The following is a 16,062-nucleotide window of genomic DNA, read 5'->3' on the forward strand; positions in this document are numbered from 1 at the left end:
ATAAATTTGAGAAGTCTGACTGCAGGCCAGAATCCTGTGTGATCTTTCAGGTCATTACAAAGGCTTCATCTTGCGGGCATCATGGGCACACTCTCCCCTCCCTATCCCAGACTTGGTGTACATCCAGTGCACTGTGGTATCTGGAGGGATTTTTGGTCAAGGACTTGGGAACCTGGACCAGTTGTGCTAATTTTATGCCTCTGCTGAGTCCTTATCAGGGGACCTTGGCTAAGGCACTTTCATACATCTTGATTCAGTTCTTTTCCATTCTCAGTTCTCCCTCTCCTTTTCCCAGTCCACTCAAGTCCATAAATGATAAGAGATTCTTCATCAGTGAGACCATTTCCTGTATCTGCACTGCATGTTGTCTAACTAATCACTATCTGGTGCCCTTGCAAGAGGATAAAGGGAACACTGGAGAGCTGGCACCTCTCTTTTTGACATTGTGCTTTTATTGTCACAGTAAAGGAATAAAGGCTTGATTGTTAAAGGACTGTTTGGACTGTTGTCCTAATTGACAGTCTCGACAACTGGCAGCTCAAAAATACTCAAAGTAAGGTTGGGTAATATCGGTCTTAGCAAAGTATTTTTGGATCCTATTCCTTCCTTAAAGTGAGGAACAAGTCTTTCCTCTGCTTTATTCACCCATCATTGAATGTGGATGTAATGATAGATGCTTCTAGCAGCTGTTTGGAGCATGCTGACAAAAGCTGTAGAGCTGTCATGTCAAACTCAGATTATCTACCTTGGGACTCTACTTTGTTTGACATTGTCCTTTCAGTTTTGTGCTTTTTTATATGAAATATTAATTAGCATATATTTGCAGGTATATTGCCTCATAGTTAGTAATATTGATTGATAAGCCAGAGAGTTCTGTAGTGGAAACAAAAGCCTTCTACATGAAATAGTAACTCCAGCTTGTGCCTCTTCTTTGGTCCTTCAGATCTTTCTTTCCCTACATAGCAGGTGGAATTCCAGCTGAACCCCATTGTATGGCTTGCCTTGATTAGCTCAGTCTGTTGGGGATTATTACTCTAGGAAGCAAGAAAAATAGTTTAAAAAATTCACTGAGATGGGACTGGATAAAGCCTATGAGGCCTTGAGATTTCTATTCTTGGTGTCCAACTTAGAGTGCTTTATTATTAAGAAACAAGAAAAAATAGTTTTAAAACATTCACTGAGCTGGGACTAGATTAAGCCTATGAGGCCTTGAGATTTCCTTTCTTGGTGTCCAATTTATAATGCTTTATTAATATTGTGGATGGGGAATCATACAAAGTCTTTTTTTAACATTCAGTGAGCACCTACTATAGGCTGAGATGAAACATTAAAAGCATGAGGCTGTCTTTGAGTCTTAGAATATCAGAGTTTGTTGGTCTAAGAGATCATGCAGGCCAAGTCATTATCAAAATACCCTCTACAAAACAAAAAAGTATTTTGCAATAATAATGTTCAAATTTGGGAGACTCATACTAAATATATTTTGCTAGTAAACTGCTATATGTGACTTTGAGAAACTCCTCATTCAATATCATGCATAAAATGGAATCATAAATTATGTGATTTCAGAGGATGCTTTCAGGTCTTATATTTTCTGATCCTTAAGTGCTTCCAACAAGCTGTCACTTCAGGTTTTGTGTGTCCCTGTATCCAGTTCAGATAGAAGGGATGACCAATGTTTGAGGAATAAACCTAGGGAACTTTAAAGCTAGGTCTGCTCTCTCTTCTGAATTTATTCATTCCAGAGATATTAATTAATTTAGCTAGCCATCTGAAGAAAAAGTAAAAATGGATCCCTACCTCACTGCTATACCAGAATAAACTGCACATGGATTACAGATTTAAATATTAAATGAAAACATTAAATACTAATAATATTCCCAATAAATGTCACTTGATATTAAAATAATAGCCATTGTAATTGAAATATTCTGTAATTGGCACAGGAATAGACAAATAGACCAGAGGAGCTGAATAGAAAGTCAGGAAGCAAATCATATATAAATAGAGGCTTAGTATATGATGGAAGTGGCTTTTCAAATCAGTGGGGAAAGGATGATGCTAGACAAATTCATCAGGATGAGAACTAGACCACCATCTCTTGCACTAGACCAAGGTTTCAATTCCAGAAATATTTTAGACTTAAATTTGTAGAAACAAATAAAGAAAAACAATAAAACCAAAAAACAAACCAACTTCCATGATTACTAGGTAGCATAGCATTTCTAAAACACAATACAAAAAGAATAAACTATGAAATAAAAGATTAACAAAAACTCTGATAACATAAAATTCTTGTTTACATCAAAAGATGCCATAAAGTGTGAAAAATAATAGCAGGCTGGGAGAACATATTCAATGCATATGCCTAAAACTGACAGGTCACAGTATCTTAACTCAAATAAACAATAAATATGAAAAATGATGCAACTTCTCTAGTAATCACAATGAGCCATCAATTCACAATCATGAATTTTACAAATGTAAAAAGTTTGTATACCCAGTATTTTAAGATATGAAGAAATGGGTTCTCTTACATGATGCTGTTATGAGTTTTAACTAATGAGCAGCTTGACAATACTTTGTAAAATTGAAGATGCATAAAATGTATCCAGTGATCTCATGGAATGAAATATAGATCAAAATATAATAGATATCCATGATTTTAACCAATTTTAACATTTTTCCATATTTTATCCAGATTCCTCTATGATGTACAGATTATAGTAGGTACTCCCTATGTAACTCTCCTGACCCTTCTACCACCCCACACTTTCTCTCTCTTTTCCCAAAGTTAGCTACTATCATATATTTCAAGTTTATATGAAAAATTTGAGGCTTTTCTCTTGCAGTGTTGCTTCTTGTTTGTTTGTGTGTTACAAATAAAACTGCAGTAAATACTCATACATATTCACACAAACAAGAAGACGTGTATAAGAATGCCAACTGGGCGGGCCACGGTGGCTTAGCAGGTAAGAGTGCTTGCCTGCCATGCCGAGGACCCGGGTTCGATTCCCAGTGCCTGCCCATGTAAAAAAAAGAAAAAAGAAAAAAAGAATGCCAACTGTAATTTCACTTGTAATCAAAAGAACCTGGAAGCAATCTGTCAATTGAATGCGTAAATAAATATTGGTATATTAATATGATAGAATACTATTCATGAATGAATTAGATGAATTAGAGCTGCATATATAGAGCATGCATAAATCTCTAAAACATTACATTTAGGGAGAAAAAGTTTAGTGCTTGTAATTATACTGTATTGTAAAAATATGCAATATAAAATACCCACTGTTTTATTAGAGAAATTGTAGGTTTTTAATTTAACATTATGTGGGCCTCAGAAAAAACCCCAGAGGCTGATCTAACTGTGATGTTTGAACTGAATAGTGATAATAGGAGAATCTTGCAAAGTCATAAGATCTATATAGTTGGCCCCTGCAGAATTTCTCAAAATGAATGATGCTCTTTTCCCAATTAGTACTGTGGCTCCCGTGTCTGCTCAGATAATGTAGATAGAGCGAGATGATACTGCCCAATGATGGGACATGGAATTGATGATGATTAAAGAGAGTAGTTCCCAGGTCTAGCTGTGCATTGGAATCACCTAGAGAGGCTGTTTAAAATACAGGTTTTGCATCAGAACCCTCAAGATAGTTCTGAATTAGTGGAGACGTAGGAAGCTATATTTTTCTAGTTTCAAAGGATTCTCATGCACAGCAGGCCTGGGAAACACTGGTTTAAGGATTATTATAAAATATAACCAAGCTGCAATCATCTCTACTCCAATTGAGTTCTTACATATTGAGATAAGATGGAGCAATTCTAAAAGAATTTTAAAAATGATAGGAAAGCCATTAGAATTAAATGGTTTTGAAGTGAAGAATATAATTGTTAAGTAATTCTGAGCTTTTAGAGGCTGAAAATAAGAGATTCTCTTTCAGATCTATTAATTTCCTGTAAGGTTCTCATGGATTTATTTCCTAGGGAAATTACAAAAGCAGTGCTAGGAAAAGACAAATCTGTGTTTGTATGTTATTATAAGTGTAGTGATAAATAGAACTGTATGGAAAACCCTGGGGCAAGAGATAATATTCAATCTAAAAGATGTCTACTTAGCTTTGCAAATGGAATTTTCCCCCTTCCATCCCTGATTCTTAGAAAACAGCATTTGATTTGACAACTCTGGATCAATCAAAGGCTAATTATGTTCAGGATTGTTGACAATAGAGCTCAATTCTCTGTTCTTTGGTGATACTTTCATGCGATGAAGGTAGAGGCAAGAAGAAGAGAAAACATTTCAGATTCTCTAATTAACTTCCTGAAAATAGTTCTAGAAACTATTTAGATATACACTGACAACATCTAATATTTTTTAACACGTTACAATAGCCAAAGCACTTTCACATCTATCATTTTAATTAATGTTCATAATAATCCTATGAAGTAGAAGTCATAAATCCTTCTTTACTAATGAGGAAAAATAGGCTATTGTAGGAGCTGAAAAATTAATCATATTAAATTAGACCTAAAAATTTGTCTATAATTTTTAGTTATTTATAATAATTACTATTCACTAATATTCAATAGAGGCTACCTTACATTTCTAAGATATTTTTCATTTCTGCCTATGATTTTTTTTGTCAAAATTAAAGTACTCCTTTAAGAGAAAGGCAACATTCTTATGATGTGTTATTATAGAAATGGTATTGGACATTATAGAAATGATATTGTCCAACTCAATTGGACAATAAATAAATGAAGTAGATTGACTTTTGTATGCTGAAAACTCATACTTTTTCTGCACAAGGCTATTTATTACAGGGCTTCATTTAGATCAGAAAGTCTAAAATAATGTAAAAATTTTAAAATTTATTGCTTGTCTTTGTTTATGAGAATAGTAAAGTAGAAAAACCAGAAGATTAGAAAATAAGAAATAAAAAATTACTCAGTTTAAAAATTGCGCAGGAGAAAACATAACAAAAGACTTATCACTGGGGTGGGAAAGCACTTTCTAAACAGCATGCAAAACCTGGGAGCCATAAAAGAAAATATTGATAAATACTACTATGCAACTTGAAAAAAGTACTGCATGGTAAAGCATAATGAAAACCAGAAGATAAACAGCAAACTAAGATATCTGCAATACATATTAGAGTAAAAGAGTAAATTTATTTAATGGCTAAAAAATTATTATTAAAAATTATAAGATGGGTTTGGTTCCTGGCACCTGCCCAAGAGGGAAATTAAAAATCATAAGAGAAAACCCAACAAATGAATAGAAAAATAGACAAGATATAAGGATGCAATTTTCAGAGACACCAATAAAAATGGCTTTAAAATCTGTACAAATACACTCAACTTCACAATTAATGAAAATCAAAGATATATTATTGTGGTAGATTGAATCATGTACCCCACAAAGACATTAACAAGTCCTAACCCCTGGCCCTGTGGGTGTAAATTCTATTTGTAAATAGAATCTTTGAGGAGCCTATTTAGATGAGGCCAGATTGAATCTTGTGGACCTTAACCTAGCATGACTGGAATCCTTATAAACAACTGAAATTTGGACATGGAAATACATAAACCAAAGGAAGAGAAAGAAAGTGGCAGGTTGCCAACAAATTACCACCAGAATGCTACAGTCTTTGGAGCAGGCATAGCTTGTTGATACCCTGATTTTAAACTTCCAACCTCTAAACTGTGAGCCAATAAATGCCTGTTGTTTAAGTCAACCAGTTTGTTGCATTTTTCTTATAGCAGCCCTGGAAAACTAAGACAATTGTAGAGCCCTTATTACATGCCAGGAACTGCAAATGTAATATTAAGAAAACAGAAATGACCTGTTTTCTGATCTCTAACCCTGATACATAGAGAAGAAGGATTAGAATAAATAATAACAGCAGCAAATATTTTTTAAAACTTATAAATATATAGTATAAACTGAGAAAATCCTTGGGAAAAATGTAACGGAACTGCGTTTAACAGGGGAGCCACTAAGTCAGGGAAGGAGTCAGTTTGAGAACTCAGGATACTGGACTCCTTTTCTTGATGATCTGATTTGATCTGGCAAAACCAGAAGAGTATATACAGTATCTAATTTGAGGTGGTTGCTTCTGACAAAGCAATTATGAGAGAATGGGTCTAAGTTCACGATTTCCTCAATTGCCATCTCCCTTCCTCTATTCATAATGTGATTTTTTTCAAAAATATTTTGTTATAAACAATGTACAAACATGCCTACACTCTTGACATACAATCATTCTTGACATGGTTACAATCAATGGCTCACAACACCATCACATAGTTGTGTATTCATCACCATGGTCATTTTTTTGTACATTTGCATCTCTCCAGAAAAAGAAAGAAAAAAGAAAAAACTCATACATGCCATACCCCTTACCACTCCATTTCATTGACCACTAGTATTTCAATCTATTCAGTTTACAATGTGATTGTTGACAACTGATTTATCAGTGTCGTTTCTTAGGATCTGCAAAGGGTTAACACTGAGATAGAAACATCCTGCCAGGAGGTTCTGGGGACAGACTCAATTCAATCTCATATCAAGAGATTATAAATTGATGCAACTTTTTGGAGAGTGGCTTGATATAACAGCTAATAGATCTGAGGTAATTATTTTAAATGATAAACCTGTACGTATGTAGAGGCTTACATGTGAGGATAGTCATTTTGACATTATTTATGGTAGAAAAAAAAAAACCCAGGAAAAAGTGAAATGTTCATTAGTAGAATACACATGAAGTAAGTGATGGACATAGTTATAAAGTGAATATTTATTAAGCAATCACTTCAAATATGAGTGACGTATAAGTGTTAAATGAGAAGGTTTTATATACACATATATCTACTATAATAAAAAGAAAGAATCAAGACAGTATGTTTACTAAAATACCAGTTATTTTTAAAGACTGCATAAAGAGATATTAAACTGATATAACTTTCTGGAGGGCAATTTGATAAAAGCTAGAAAAATTTAGCATAATTATTTAAAACTGTTTTATTTTAAATTGTTTACTTATTTAACATTTCTTTATTGTGTTTAATTATTTAAAACACTTTCAACTGTACAGGCATATACATGAGGATTATATTGCAGTATTTTTGGTAATGATAAAAAAAACTGGAAATGATTTACTAACCATCAGTAAAGGAAATGGTAAAATATATATACATATGTATTCATAAAGTGAATATTAAGAAATTGTTGAAAATGCAGTTGATTTCTACATGCTGATGTGGAAAAAACTCTACAATATATTTCGTGAAAAAAAAGTTGCAGGACATACATACTGTATGCTTATTTGACAAAAGTAAATGGATATATACCAAATATATGTATCAATAATTTTTGTATAGATACACCAGAAATGAATGAGAGACTTTAGCCTTAGGAGATGTTTCAAGTGTCAAACATATGTGGGGAGGAAGGGTCATTTAATTTTTAACTTTATAGCTTTCTATACAGTTTGAATTTTTAACATGAGCTTGTGTTAATTTTATAAGACATAGAAAGTTATTTCTCCCAAAGCAAAGATAAACATATTTAAATATCATTTTTGTCATTTTCAGCTTTCACATTTTGGCTCTTCACTCTTTACCCCTTACTTCAACTAGGTCAGGGAGATGACCCAACTGTATTTGAAGTCATACAAAGAAAATGTATGGTTGCACAGCCACCGTTGAAACACATGATTGGAGTGATTGGAAAGGGCTATAGTATTAGCAGCACATCAGGTTGGAGTGCATGGCAGGTACACTCTATTTTTCTCTTACCAGGATTCCTATAACTTGGTATGTGATTGAGGGAGTGCAGGGATCATCTGAGGAAGAATGGCCTCAGGAGGGCTTGCAAATCTTGAGAAAATTTTTGACAGAAGCTCACCTGGTGGCCTCTGGGTTTTTCATAGGTGTCATGCAGCCATTTGTGGGGTCTTCAGCTTGGGAGTAGCTAAGGCTCTGTAGTTCTAAATGGAATTGGAGAGGCCCAGAGCTAAGCAGGGAGCTGATAATTCACAACTTGAACAGGCAAGACTTGAGGCATGGGAGGAAGACAGCTTAGGTGTTGAGAAGTCACACTGGGGAGATTTCAAGTTTGCCCATTAAACAAAGCTTCAAGGAGTCCTAGAACTTGATTAGCCTCGAGAGAGAAAGGCAGAAAGTTTCACTGGCTTTCCCTTGATTGTATCCCTAGGGTTTCTCTGAGCCTGGGCAAATTTAGTTCCTCAGTGAAAAACTCTCTTTGGTGGAAAAAAAAAGAAGGAAAGAAGGAGGGAGTGAGTGAGAGAGAAGGAGACAATTGGGTTCCCCACACTAATGCTATCTGGACATTTTTCTTAGTGCTGATGAGAGAACAGTTTCCTTTTTCACTGAGACTGAAGGCAGCAGTGACTTTCCCTGGCTCACTGAGCATGCTTAGCACTAATCAGGTTGGAGGTGGACTTGGTTGATCCTGGAGAGCTGAAGAATTTTCAAGTCAGGCTCCCTTCCTTGATGTGAGTATCTACACAGAGGGTTCCTCTCTGTGAAAGAGAAAGTAGGAGAGGATCAGATGGGAAGTTCAAGGTCATGCTGCCTTCTAGAACAAAGACAACTGGAGCCTAAACAGGAGTCTATGGGGGATGCATAGTGGATGTGTTCATTTCAAATCCCCCTGGCCCAATGCTGGACATGGCCTTGGGTCCTTACAATTGCCAGAAACCTTATCACTCCTGGTTCTGGATAAATAGAGATTGTGGAAAGCAGATGACTGATTTCTCCCCACAAATCTGTCCTTCTTATTCATTACCATTTTTTAAGGGATCTCTGGAGAGACAATTACATGTTAACAGGGCAGTGTTTTATGAGTAAGAAGAGAGAGCAAGCAGATTTTGCTTCAGAATTGGCTATAATCAGGAATTGATTGTTCATAGATTCATTACTTAATTTATTGATTCATTGATTCTTTCATCAAAAATGTTTTATGAGAAACAGTTCACTCTGTAGTAGAAATAGTGAACAAGAATGACAAAATTCTGGCTTTCATGGTGTTTTCATTCCAAAATGGGGGACAGAAAATAAAAAAGTAAACAATTTCAGTTGATGAGAGATAAAAATATAAATAGATCCTGGTAAGGTAATAGAAAGTAAAGGGTGGTGTGTGTTCTTTCAGAGAGGATAATGAGGAACGGTTCCCTGAACCTGGGCCCTCAAGCAAAGACCTGAAGGAAATGAAGGATAGAATCCAGAAATCCTAAGAGGGTCATGGCTTTAGGACATGTTAGTGACTGCTGAATCTTAATTTCTTATATGATTTTGTAGGAAAAACACTGATCATAGAAGGAACTTTAGCACTGGGAAATTTCTAAGCTTTTTGTTGTACTGAGACCATGGCTGAATACAGGGCCTCGACTGGACTCACAGTTCATAACTGTTGACTTTGACTCTGCTGAATCTCAGGCTTCGAGCTACCCTGAAGATAGGGGATGTTGAAATTGCCGTTACCAGCCTTAGCATGAGGTCTTTGTGGGAAAGATGGAGGCTGAGGATGGAAGATCCTCCTGTGCATTCCCTTAGGACCCTCCTTCTATCAGTCAGGTTGTCAGAAACCAGGATCTTGGAGAGAGGCCCATGATTACCTCCTGTGAGAAGAAACATTCCTTGGGTGAGAGGCAAAGCACCCCCTTTCTCCAATCCTGAAAAATAAGGAGAAAAAGAGGAGTGATCCATTCAGGGAATTAGCAGACCAGTAGATTGGAAGGGATTTGGTCCTTGTTCTCAAGATAGCTCAAATCTAATGAAAAATCTTCAAGAGAGTTCTCCGCCCTCAATTCCCCTGATCTATAGCAGAATACCTATGTTCTGTAGAATCAAAGTAAACAAGTAACCATATCTGGGTGAGTTTGGATAGGAGAAATTTTCTATAGGATATGATGTGGGATCAGGATTTAACAGGACAACAGTTTACTTGGCAGAGAAGACAATTTAGAGCATTCCACATGGAAGTTGTTAGTGATAAAAAGGAACATATTGGGGAATTGTATGCATACATGGTGGCCGACAGAGCGCAGTTGGAGGCAGGATGAAGTATGGATTAAGAGATACAGGCAATATATCTGGGGGGTGTTCATGCCTATGGAACTTCATTGGTGCTGGACTCATTTCTTCCCCACAAGTTGTGTGTATTCTTAAAAAAAAGTACCAGTTGTGTTCAGAGAATAACAGAACATGAATTCTCCTGGTCATGTTGTGAGCCTATGAGCAGGAGAGGAATATTTTCTCTACCTGAAACTTTTTCTGTCTTTTTGAGATTACAAACAATATTATCTCTCTTTTGCTCTCTAGATTTCATAAGGAGAAAGAGCACAGGACTGAATGCTGAGGAATCAATCTAGTGCCATTGAATTTTATCTCTTAGGCTTTCCTGGTTCCCAAGAATTACGCCATATCCTTTTTGGTACCTTCTTTTTCTTCTACTTAGTGACAGTAATGGGAAATATAATCATCATTGTGAATGTTTGCTTCAATAAACGTCTGCAGTCTCCCATGTATTTCTTCCTCAGCCATCTCTCTGTCCTGGAGATCCTGACCATATCTATTGCTGTTCCCTTGATGCTCTGGGGGTTGCTTCTCCCTGGAATGCAGAGAGTATCTTTAACTGTATGTGTTGCCCAACTCTATTTGTACCTTTCTTTGGGGACCACAGAGTTTGTATTAATGGCAGTGATGGCTGTGGACCGCTATGTGGCTGTGTGTAACCCTTTGAGGTATAGTGTCATTATGAGCAGCTGCACTTGCATCTGGATGGTAATTGTGTCATGGGTGTTTGGGTTCCTTTTTCAAATCTGGCCAGTTTATGCCACATTTCAGCTTAAGTACTGCAAATCAAATGTGGTAGACCATTTTTTCTGTGATAGAGGGCAGTTGCTCAGACTCTCCTGTGATGACACACTTTTTACAGAATTTATTCTATTTTTAATGGCTGTTTTCATCATTGTTGGTTCTTTGATACCTACAGTTATCTCCTACACCTACATCATCTCCACCATCCTCAAGATCCCCTCAGCCTCTGGCCAGAGGAAAGCCTTCTCCACTTGTGCCTCCCATTTAACTTATGTCGTAATTGGCTGTGGGAGCTGCATGTTCCTCTATGTGAAACCCAAGCAAACACAGGCAGCTGAGTACAACAGGGTAGCTTCACTGTTGGTTTTAGTCGTGACCCCATTTCTGAACCCTTTTATCTTTACCCTCCGGAATGAGAAATTCATGGAAGCTTTTCAAGATGGCATGAAACACTGCAATCCATTCATCAAGTATTAGCTCTGTCTTAAGAACAACCCTCATCATGGACTTGAGTAATCTGAGAGTACTAATTCATATCTGAACTGCAATACAGTGATTATCATCATCAAATGGTTTGTGTTATACACAAGACTTTTATGGTACTGTGTCTTATTTGGGAATTACATGGTTGCTACATAGGAGTTCACGGCATTATTTTTTAATATATGCATTGAATACACTTTTCTGTAGTTTTAATACATTTCACAACATACATTTGACAAATGAAAATATCCAAAAGATTGTGGTTTTCTTTAGATAACTCAGAGCTTGGAATGGGATAAACAAGAAAAGTAAAATTCATTCTCTGACAACAGAATGCAATGACTGCTTGATTGTGGGTACCTCGATCATCTTCCCATATCCTGTGCTTTCATGATCTCTTCTTGCTGCCTAAAGCTCCTTATTACTTCCTGGGTAATACCAAGCTCAGTCTTAAGCTTCAATCTTTCCTGTGGTTTCTACTCCCAAGGTCCATATGTGACATTATCTCTAAAGATTTTCTTGACTGGCAGAGTTTTGAAAGCGAACTCATTCCACAACTCTTGATTCCTTAACAATCTCAAGGGTAGTTGCATTAATACAGACACATCTGTAATTGATGGGTTTTCTCTGGGTGTGGAAGGAAGATCTTGGAAATGAGGAATTCTCTTACTTGATGTCATTCACATCATTATGCCTGCACCAAGTGTAGGAGGGTATTATAGTGGGTGTGCTGGGAACTGAAATGACAGGGAAAATTAGTCTTAACATGTTCCGGGGCTGGTCGGGGGAGGGCAGTGAGGAATGAGAAAGAGGCAGCCTTACCTGCACATTTTACAGTTTTCTATCTTGTCTGGCATGTTCTACTTCCCTACTACCTTACACATATCCCCTTCCCCATTTTAATTTTTCTTTCCTGCCCACTTTCTTTTCTCATTCATTTTCATGTTTCTCTGTGATTGTCAGATTTATTTCTATATTCCTTTTCCCCTTCCTCTTCCTCACGTTTACCAAGCAGTCTTCCAGTTATATACTGAAATTCCCTAACCCACATGCCTCAGTTATAAAATTGCCCCATCTCAGTCCCTGTTCCTGACCTACCCACTCTTTTCAGTTAATACTTCTGAATTGTATGACAGAAGTTCAGAGATTTCCTTTGCATCATTATTTGTAAAATCACAAGTATGGTAGCAACTCAAATGAATATCTAGAGGGACCTGCTTAAATATGTCATGAAATATCCATGATGTAGAATACTATGCAGTGGCAAGAAGAATGAAGTTTTTTTATGTTATTCAAAGAATTATCTCCAAGGTATATCATTGAGTCAGAAAACAAGGAGCAGAAAAGTTTGTTTCATTTGTTATCTTTGGTGAAGAAAGAGGTAAAAATTAGTTTATATTCACCTTTGTATAAAAAAAAAATCTAGATGGGAGCACAAGGTCTCTGGTTACCTACAGAGATGCGGTAGCAAGAATGGAGAATTAGGGATAAGTGTTGGAAGACTTGTATTAAATAGCTTTTCATATAATTTTTATTTCCACAACTCAACAATACCTTATCAATTCAAAATTAAAGGAAACAATCATTCTGTTTTTTCTGTGTCTTTAGTGGTGTACTAATTAAACTCCTGCTTCTCATTGCCCAGGAAGTTTTGCTTGTTCATGCAAATATCTTATAACAGGGATATATTTTGGGAGAAGAGTTAAAATTTCATAGAGCTGAGTAGAGAAAATGGGAGCATAATAGAGAGGGAGAGATGGAATTTCACACTTTCATTTTTTTTTATCCTGAAGCCTTGGTTACTTTTGTAATGATATAGAGGCTTTCTTTATATACCATGGATCTCTATTCTATATTATCTGACATGTGTGTTGGAAATTTTTTTGTAAGTCTAATTTTTTTTTGTATTTTCACTTCTGTCATACAGAAATATAAATTTTGGTATCATGAAATTTAACTTTTCCTTCTATGATTTATATTTTCGTGTATAGTTTAAAAGTCATTTTCAACTGTTAAAAATTTTTAAAAATGTTCAATATTCATGGGTATAGAATTAGTATTGTTATTCTAGGACATTTATGTATGTAGTGTGAGCTAAAGCAAGTGATAAATTATGGAATATTCTCATTCTAGGTTTAATAACTTTGAGAACATGATTTTAAATGGAATAAAGAAGATATTAGATATATCATAGAAGAGATTAGGTGAAGACTCTGTAGTCCTGAAATTAAACTGAATGTACATGTATGAACTCATGAATGTATTTACATATTTTCTGTTTCTTTGCACAGAAAGGTTCTAGTTATAGTGATCAATCCAATTGCAATAAGCTTCCCTAGGGTCCAGATTCAGGTCTTGAAATACCATTTTACAGTAAGGGAAACCAAAGCTTTTTGGAGAAATAGCTGATTTAAGGTATAGGGCATGGAATTGACCAGATGAGCCTGGAATGTCTTGTCATATCAGATGTCAAAAATTACTACAGTCATGTTAAAAGGACTTAGGATCCAACTTGAGGTGACTTCTTCTGGCCAGAATAGAATGTTATTTCTTAACAATTTATAATTTCAATTAACTGCAATCCATCAAAAATATTTGAAACAGTAAGTCTGGCTACTGATTTCCCTTTTAACTTTAGCTATTGTTTCCTGGAGATAGGCCAACTGTCTATGTTTAGAATTCTTGATCCTCTTTGATGCTTAATCTCCTATCTCCTGGTCAGATAATTATTAGGGCCCACAGGAGTTGTTAGAGCACTCAGGGAGAGTGAATGTTGTCCAGTATTGACCAGAAGGACTGGATATATTGGACTTGTGTTGCGGGAGAAGGACAGAATAAGGGACAATGAAGGTGCAGATTTTGGGGAGGTGCCTCTTCTGAGATGCCTCTGGTCTTTAGGAAGTCATAGGAAATTAGTGCATATATTAATAGCTGTGGACACAAAATATTTTGTTTTGTTAGATAAAAGTGAATTTGAGAAAGGGCCAGGATTAGGAAAATAGGAAAAAGAATAGGTACTAATAGACCCTACATAGTACAAGCAACCAGGTTAAGTCATGTAAGAAGAAAGTACTGTTGATGTGATAACCATATAAGGGTCATTATTGACCATTTATTTGCATTACAGATGAGCATGGTGGAGGGCTAGCCGCTGACGCAAGGCTGCTGGGGCATATGATCATTTATGTATTGTGCACATGCATACATGTGGACAGTTCAGGAAAATAACCTATAGATATAAATAAAAACCTATAGATATCAGATGAGATTTTCTTGGGGCAGAGAGATAGGCTTCTGCTCCTGCCTTTTGGTAAGGTGGGGCTTCTGCCCTGGCATTTGGAGAGGGTAGGGCTTATTCCTCACTGTTCAGGAAGTGCCTGGCTACCACCCTAGTAATAGGAAAGGGTGGGACCTATGCCCCTTGTTTAGGGAGAGCATGGCTGCTGACCTAGTTCTTGGAAAGGGTAGGGTGGCTGCTCCAGCTGGCTCAGAGAACAAAGTATCGAGCCCCAGATGATGTTCAGACTTTAGAATCTAATAGAGTTTGCCATTCTTGATTTCAGGCCAGCATGGGACCAAACACCCCGCCCCCCTTTTTTTTTTCGCATGGGCAGGCACTGGGAATCAAACCTGGGTCACCAGAATGGCAGGTGAGAAATCTGCCTGCTGAGCCATTGTGGCCTGCCCCCACAACCCTTTTTATATTTCAGATTTCTCCTTTCTGGAATGGGAATTTCTATACTATAGCTGTCTCATTATTGTATTTTGGAAGCAGATAATTTGTTTTCTAGTTTTCCCAGGTCCACAGATGGAGAGGAATTTTCCTCCTGGACTAAGTATACTCATAACTGATTTTGTAAGACTTTGACCTTAGAGATGCTACCTACTCAAATGGCTTAAGACTTTTGGGATGTGTTTTATTTTCTTTGTCTGTTCAAGCAAATACCATGCAATGCTTAAACAATGGGGATATATTAGCTTACTGTTTTGAGGCTAAGAGAAGGTTAAAATCAAGGCATCATCAAGATGCCAGCACACAACCTGTATGAAGGACTTCAGTAATAGGATTAAGACTCATTCTGATTGAGTTGGGGCACATCTTAACTTAAAGTAACCACATCAAAAAATCCTACTTAGAAGGGGTTCACACCCACAGGAATGGCTTAAGTTTAACAACATGTTTTTTGGGGGTACATACAGCTCCAAACCACTACAGGTTGTTTTCTGGGTCAATTATTTTGTATGTGGGAGGAATATGAGTCTACCAGTGTATGGTATTTGTCTTAACAACCCTGGCAAAATAAGAAACAAGTTATGATATGTTTATCAGATTTCCTTATCTAAAAATCAAGAAGATTAATTTTTAAAATGTTTTTAATGTTGTTAAGCTATTCATCCATAAATATACTAACATTTGGGCTCATGGGTGGTTCAGTGTTGGAATGCTCACCTTCTATGTGGGAGACCCGGGTTCGATTACTGGACCATATCCCCCCATCCAAATATATAGGCTAACATTTATTGAATATTTATGAGCTATTAATCCCTCTTCTTTTGGTGGGAGATAAGGATATATAATAAGATATAGTTCCAGCTCAGATTCTAATTCATTTTAGGAAGAAAAGAGAGAGTGGCAGCAGAGAAAGCCAAAAGAAAACATGAGCAAATTGAAAACAGAGTAAGGAAATAGGAAACAAACAATCAAATAGAAGAGAAGAAAAACAGAGAAAATTA

At 36.4% G+C, this 16,062-nt stretch overlaps 1 protein-coding gene across 1 annotated transcript; it reads left to right on the forward strand.

Moving 5' to 3' along the window:
* The first annotated feature begins 10,377 nt into the window (after nucleotides 1-10,377).
* LOC143687474 (olfactory receptor 9A1-like) lies at nucleotides 10,378-11,322 on the forward strand. Its single transcript, XM_077164463.1, has one exon. It carries the CDS (start codon nucleotides 10,378-10,380, stop codon nucleotides 11,320-11,322), a length of 945 nt encoding a protein of 314 aa, XP_077020578.1.
* The last annotated feature ends 4,740 nt before the right edge of the window (nucleotides 11,323-16,062 follow it).

This window comes from Tamandua tetradactyla, chromosome 1 (assembly GCF_023851605.1).
Source record: "Tamandua tetradactyla isolate mTamTet1 chromosome 1, mTamTet1.pri, whole genome shotgun sequence".
Classification (NCBI taxonomy): domain Eukaryota; kingdom Metazoa; phylum Chordata; class Mammalia; order Pilosa; family Myrmecophagidae; genus Tamandua; species Tamandua tetradactyla.

Excerpts from the sequence above, each read along its gene's own strand:
- LOC143687474 (XM_077164463.1), top strand. The coding sequence starts at position 10,378 with ATGCTGAGGAATCAATCTAGTGCCATTGAATTTTATCTCTTAGGCTTT.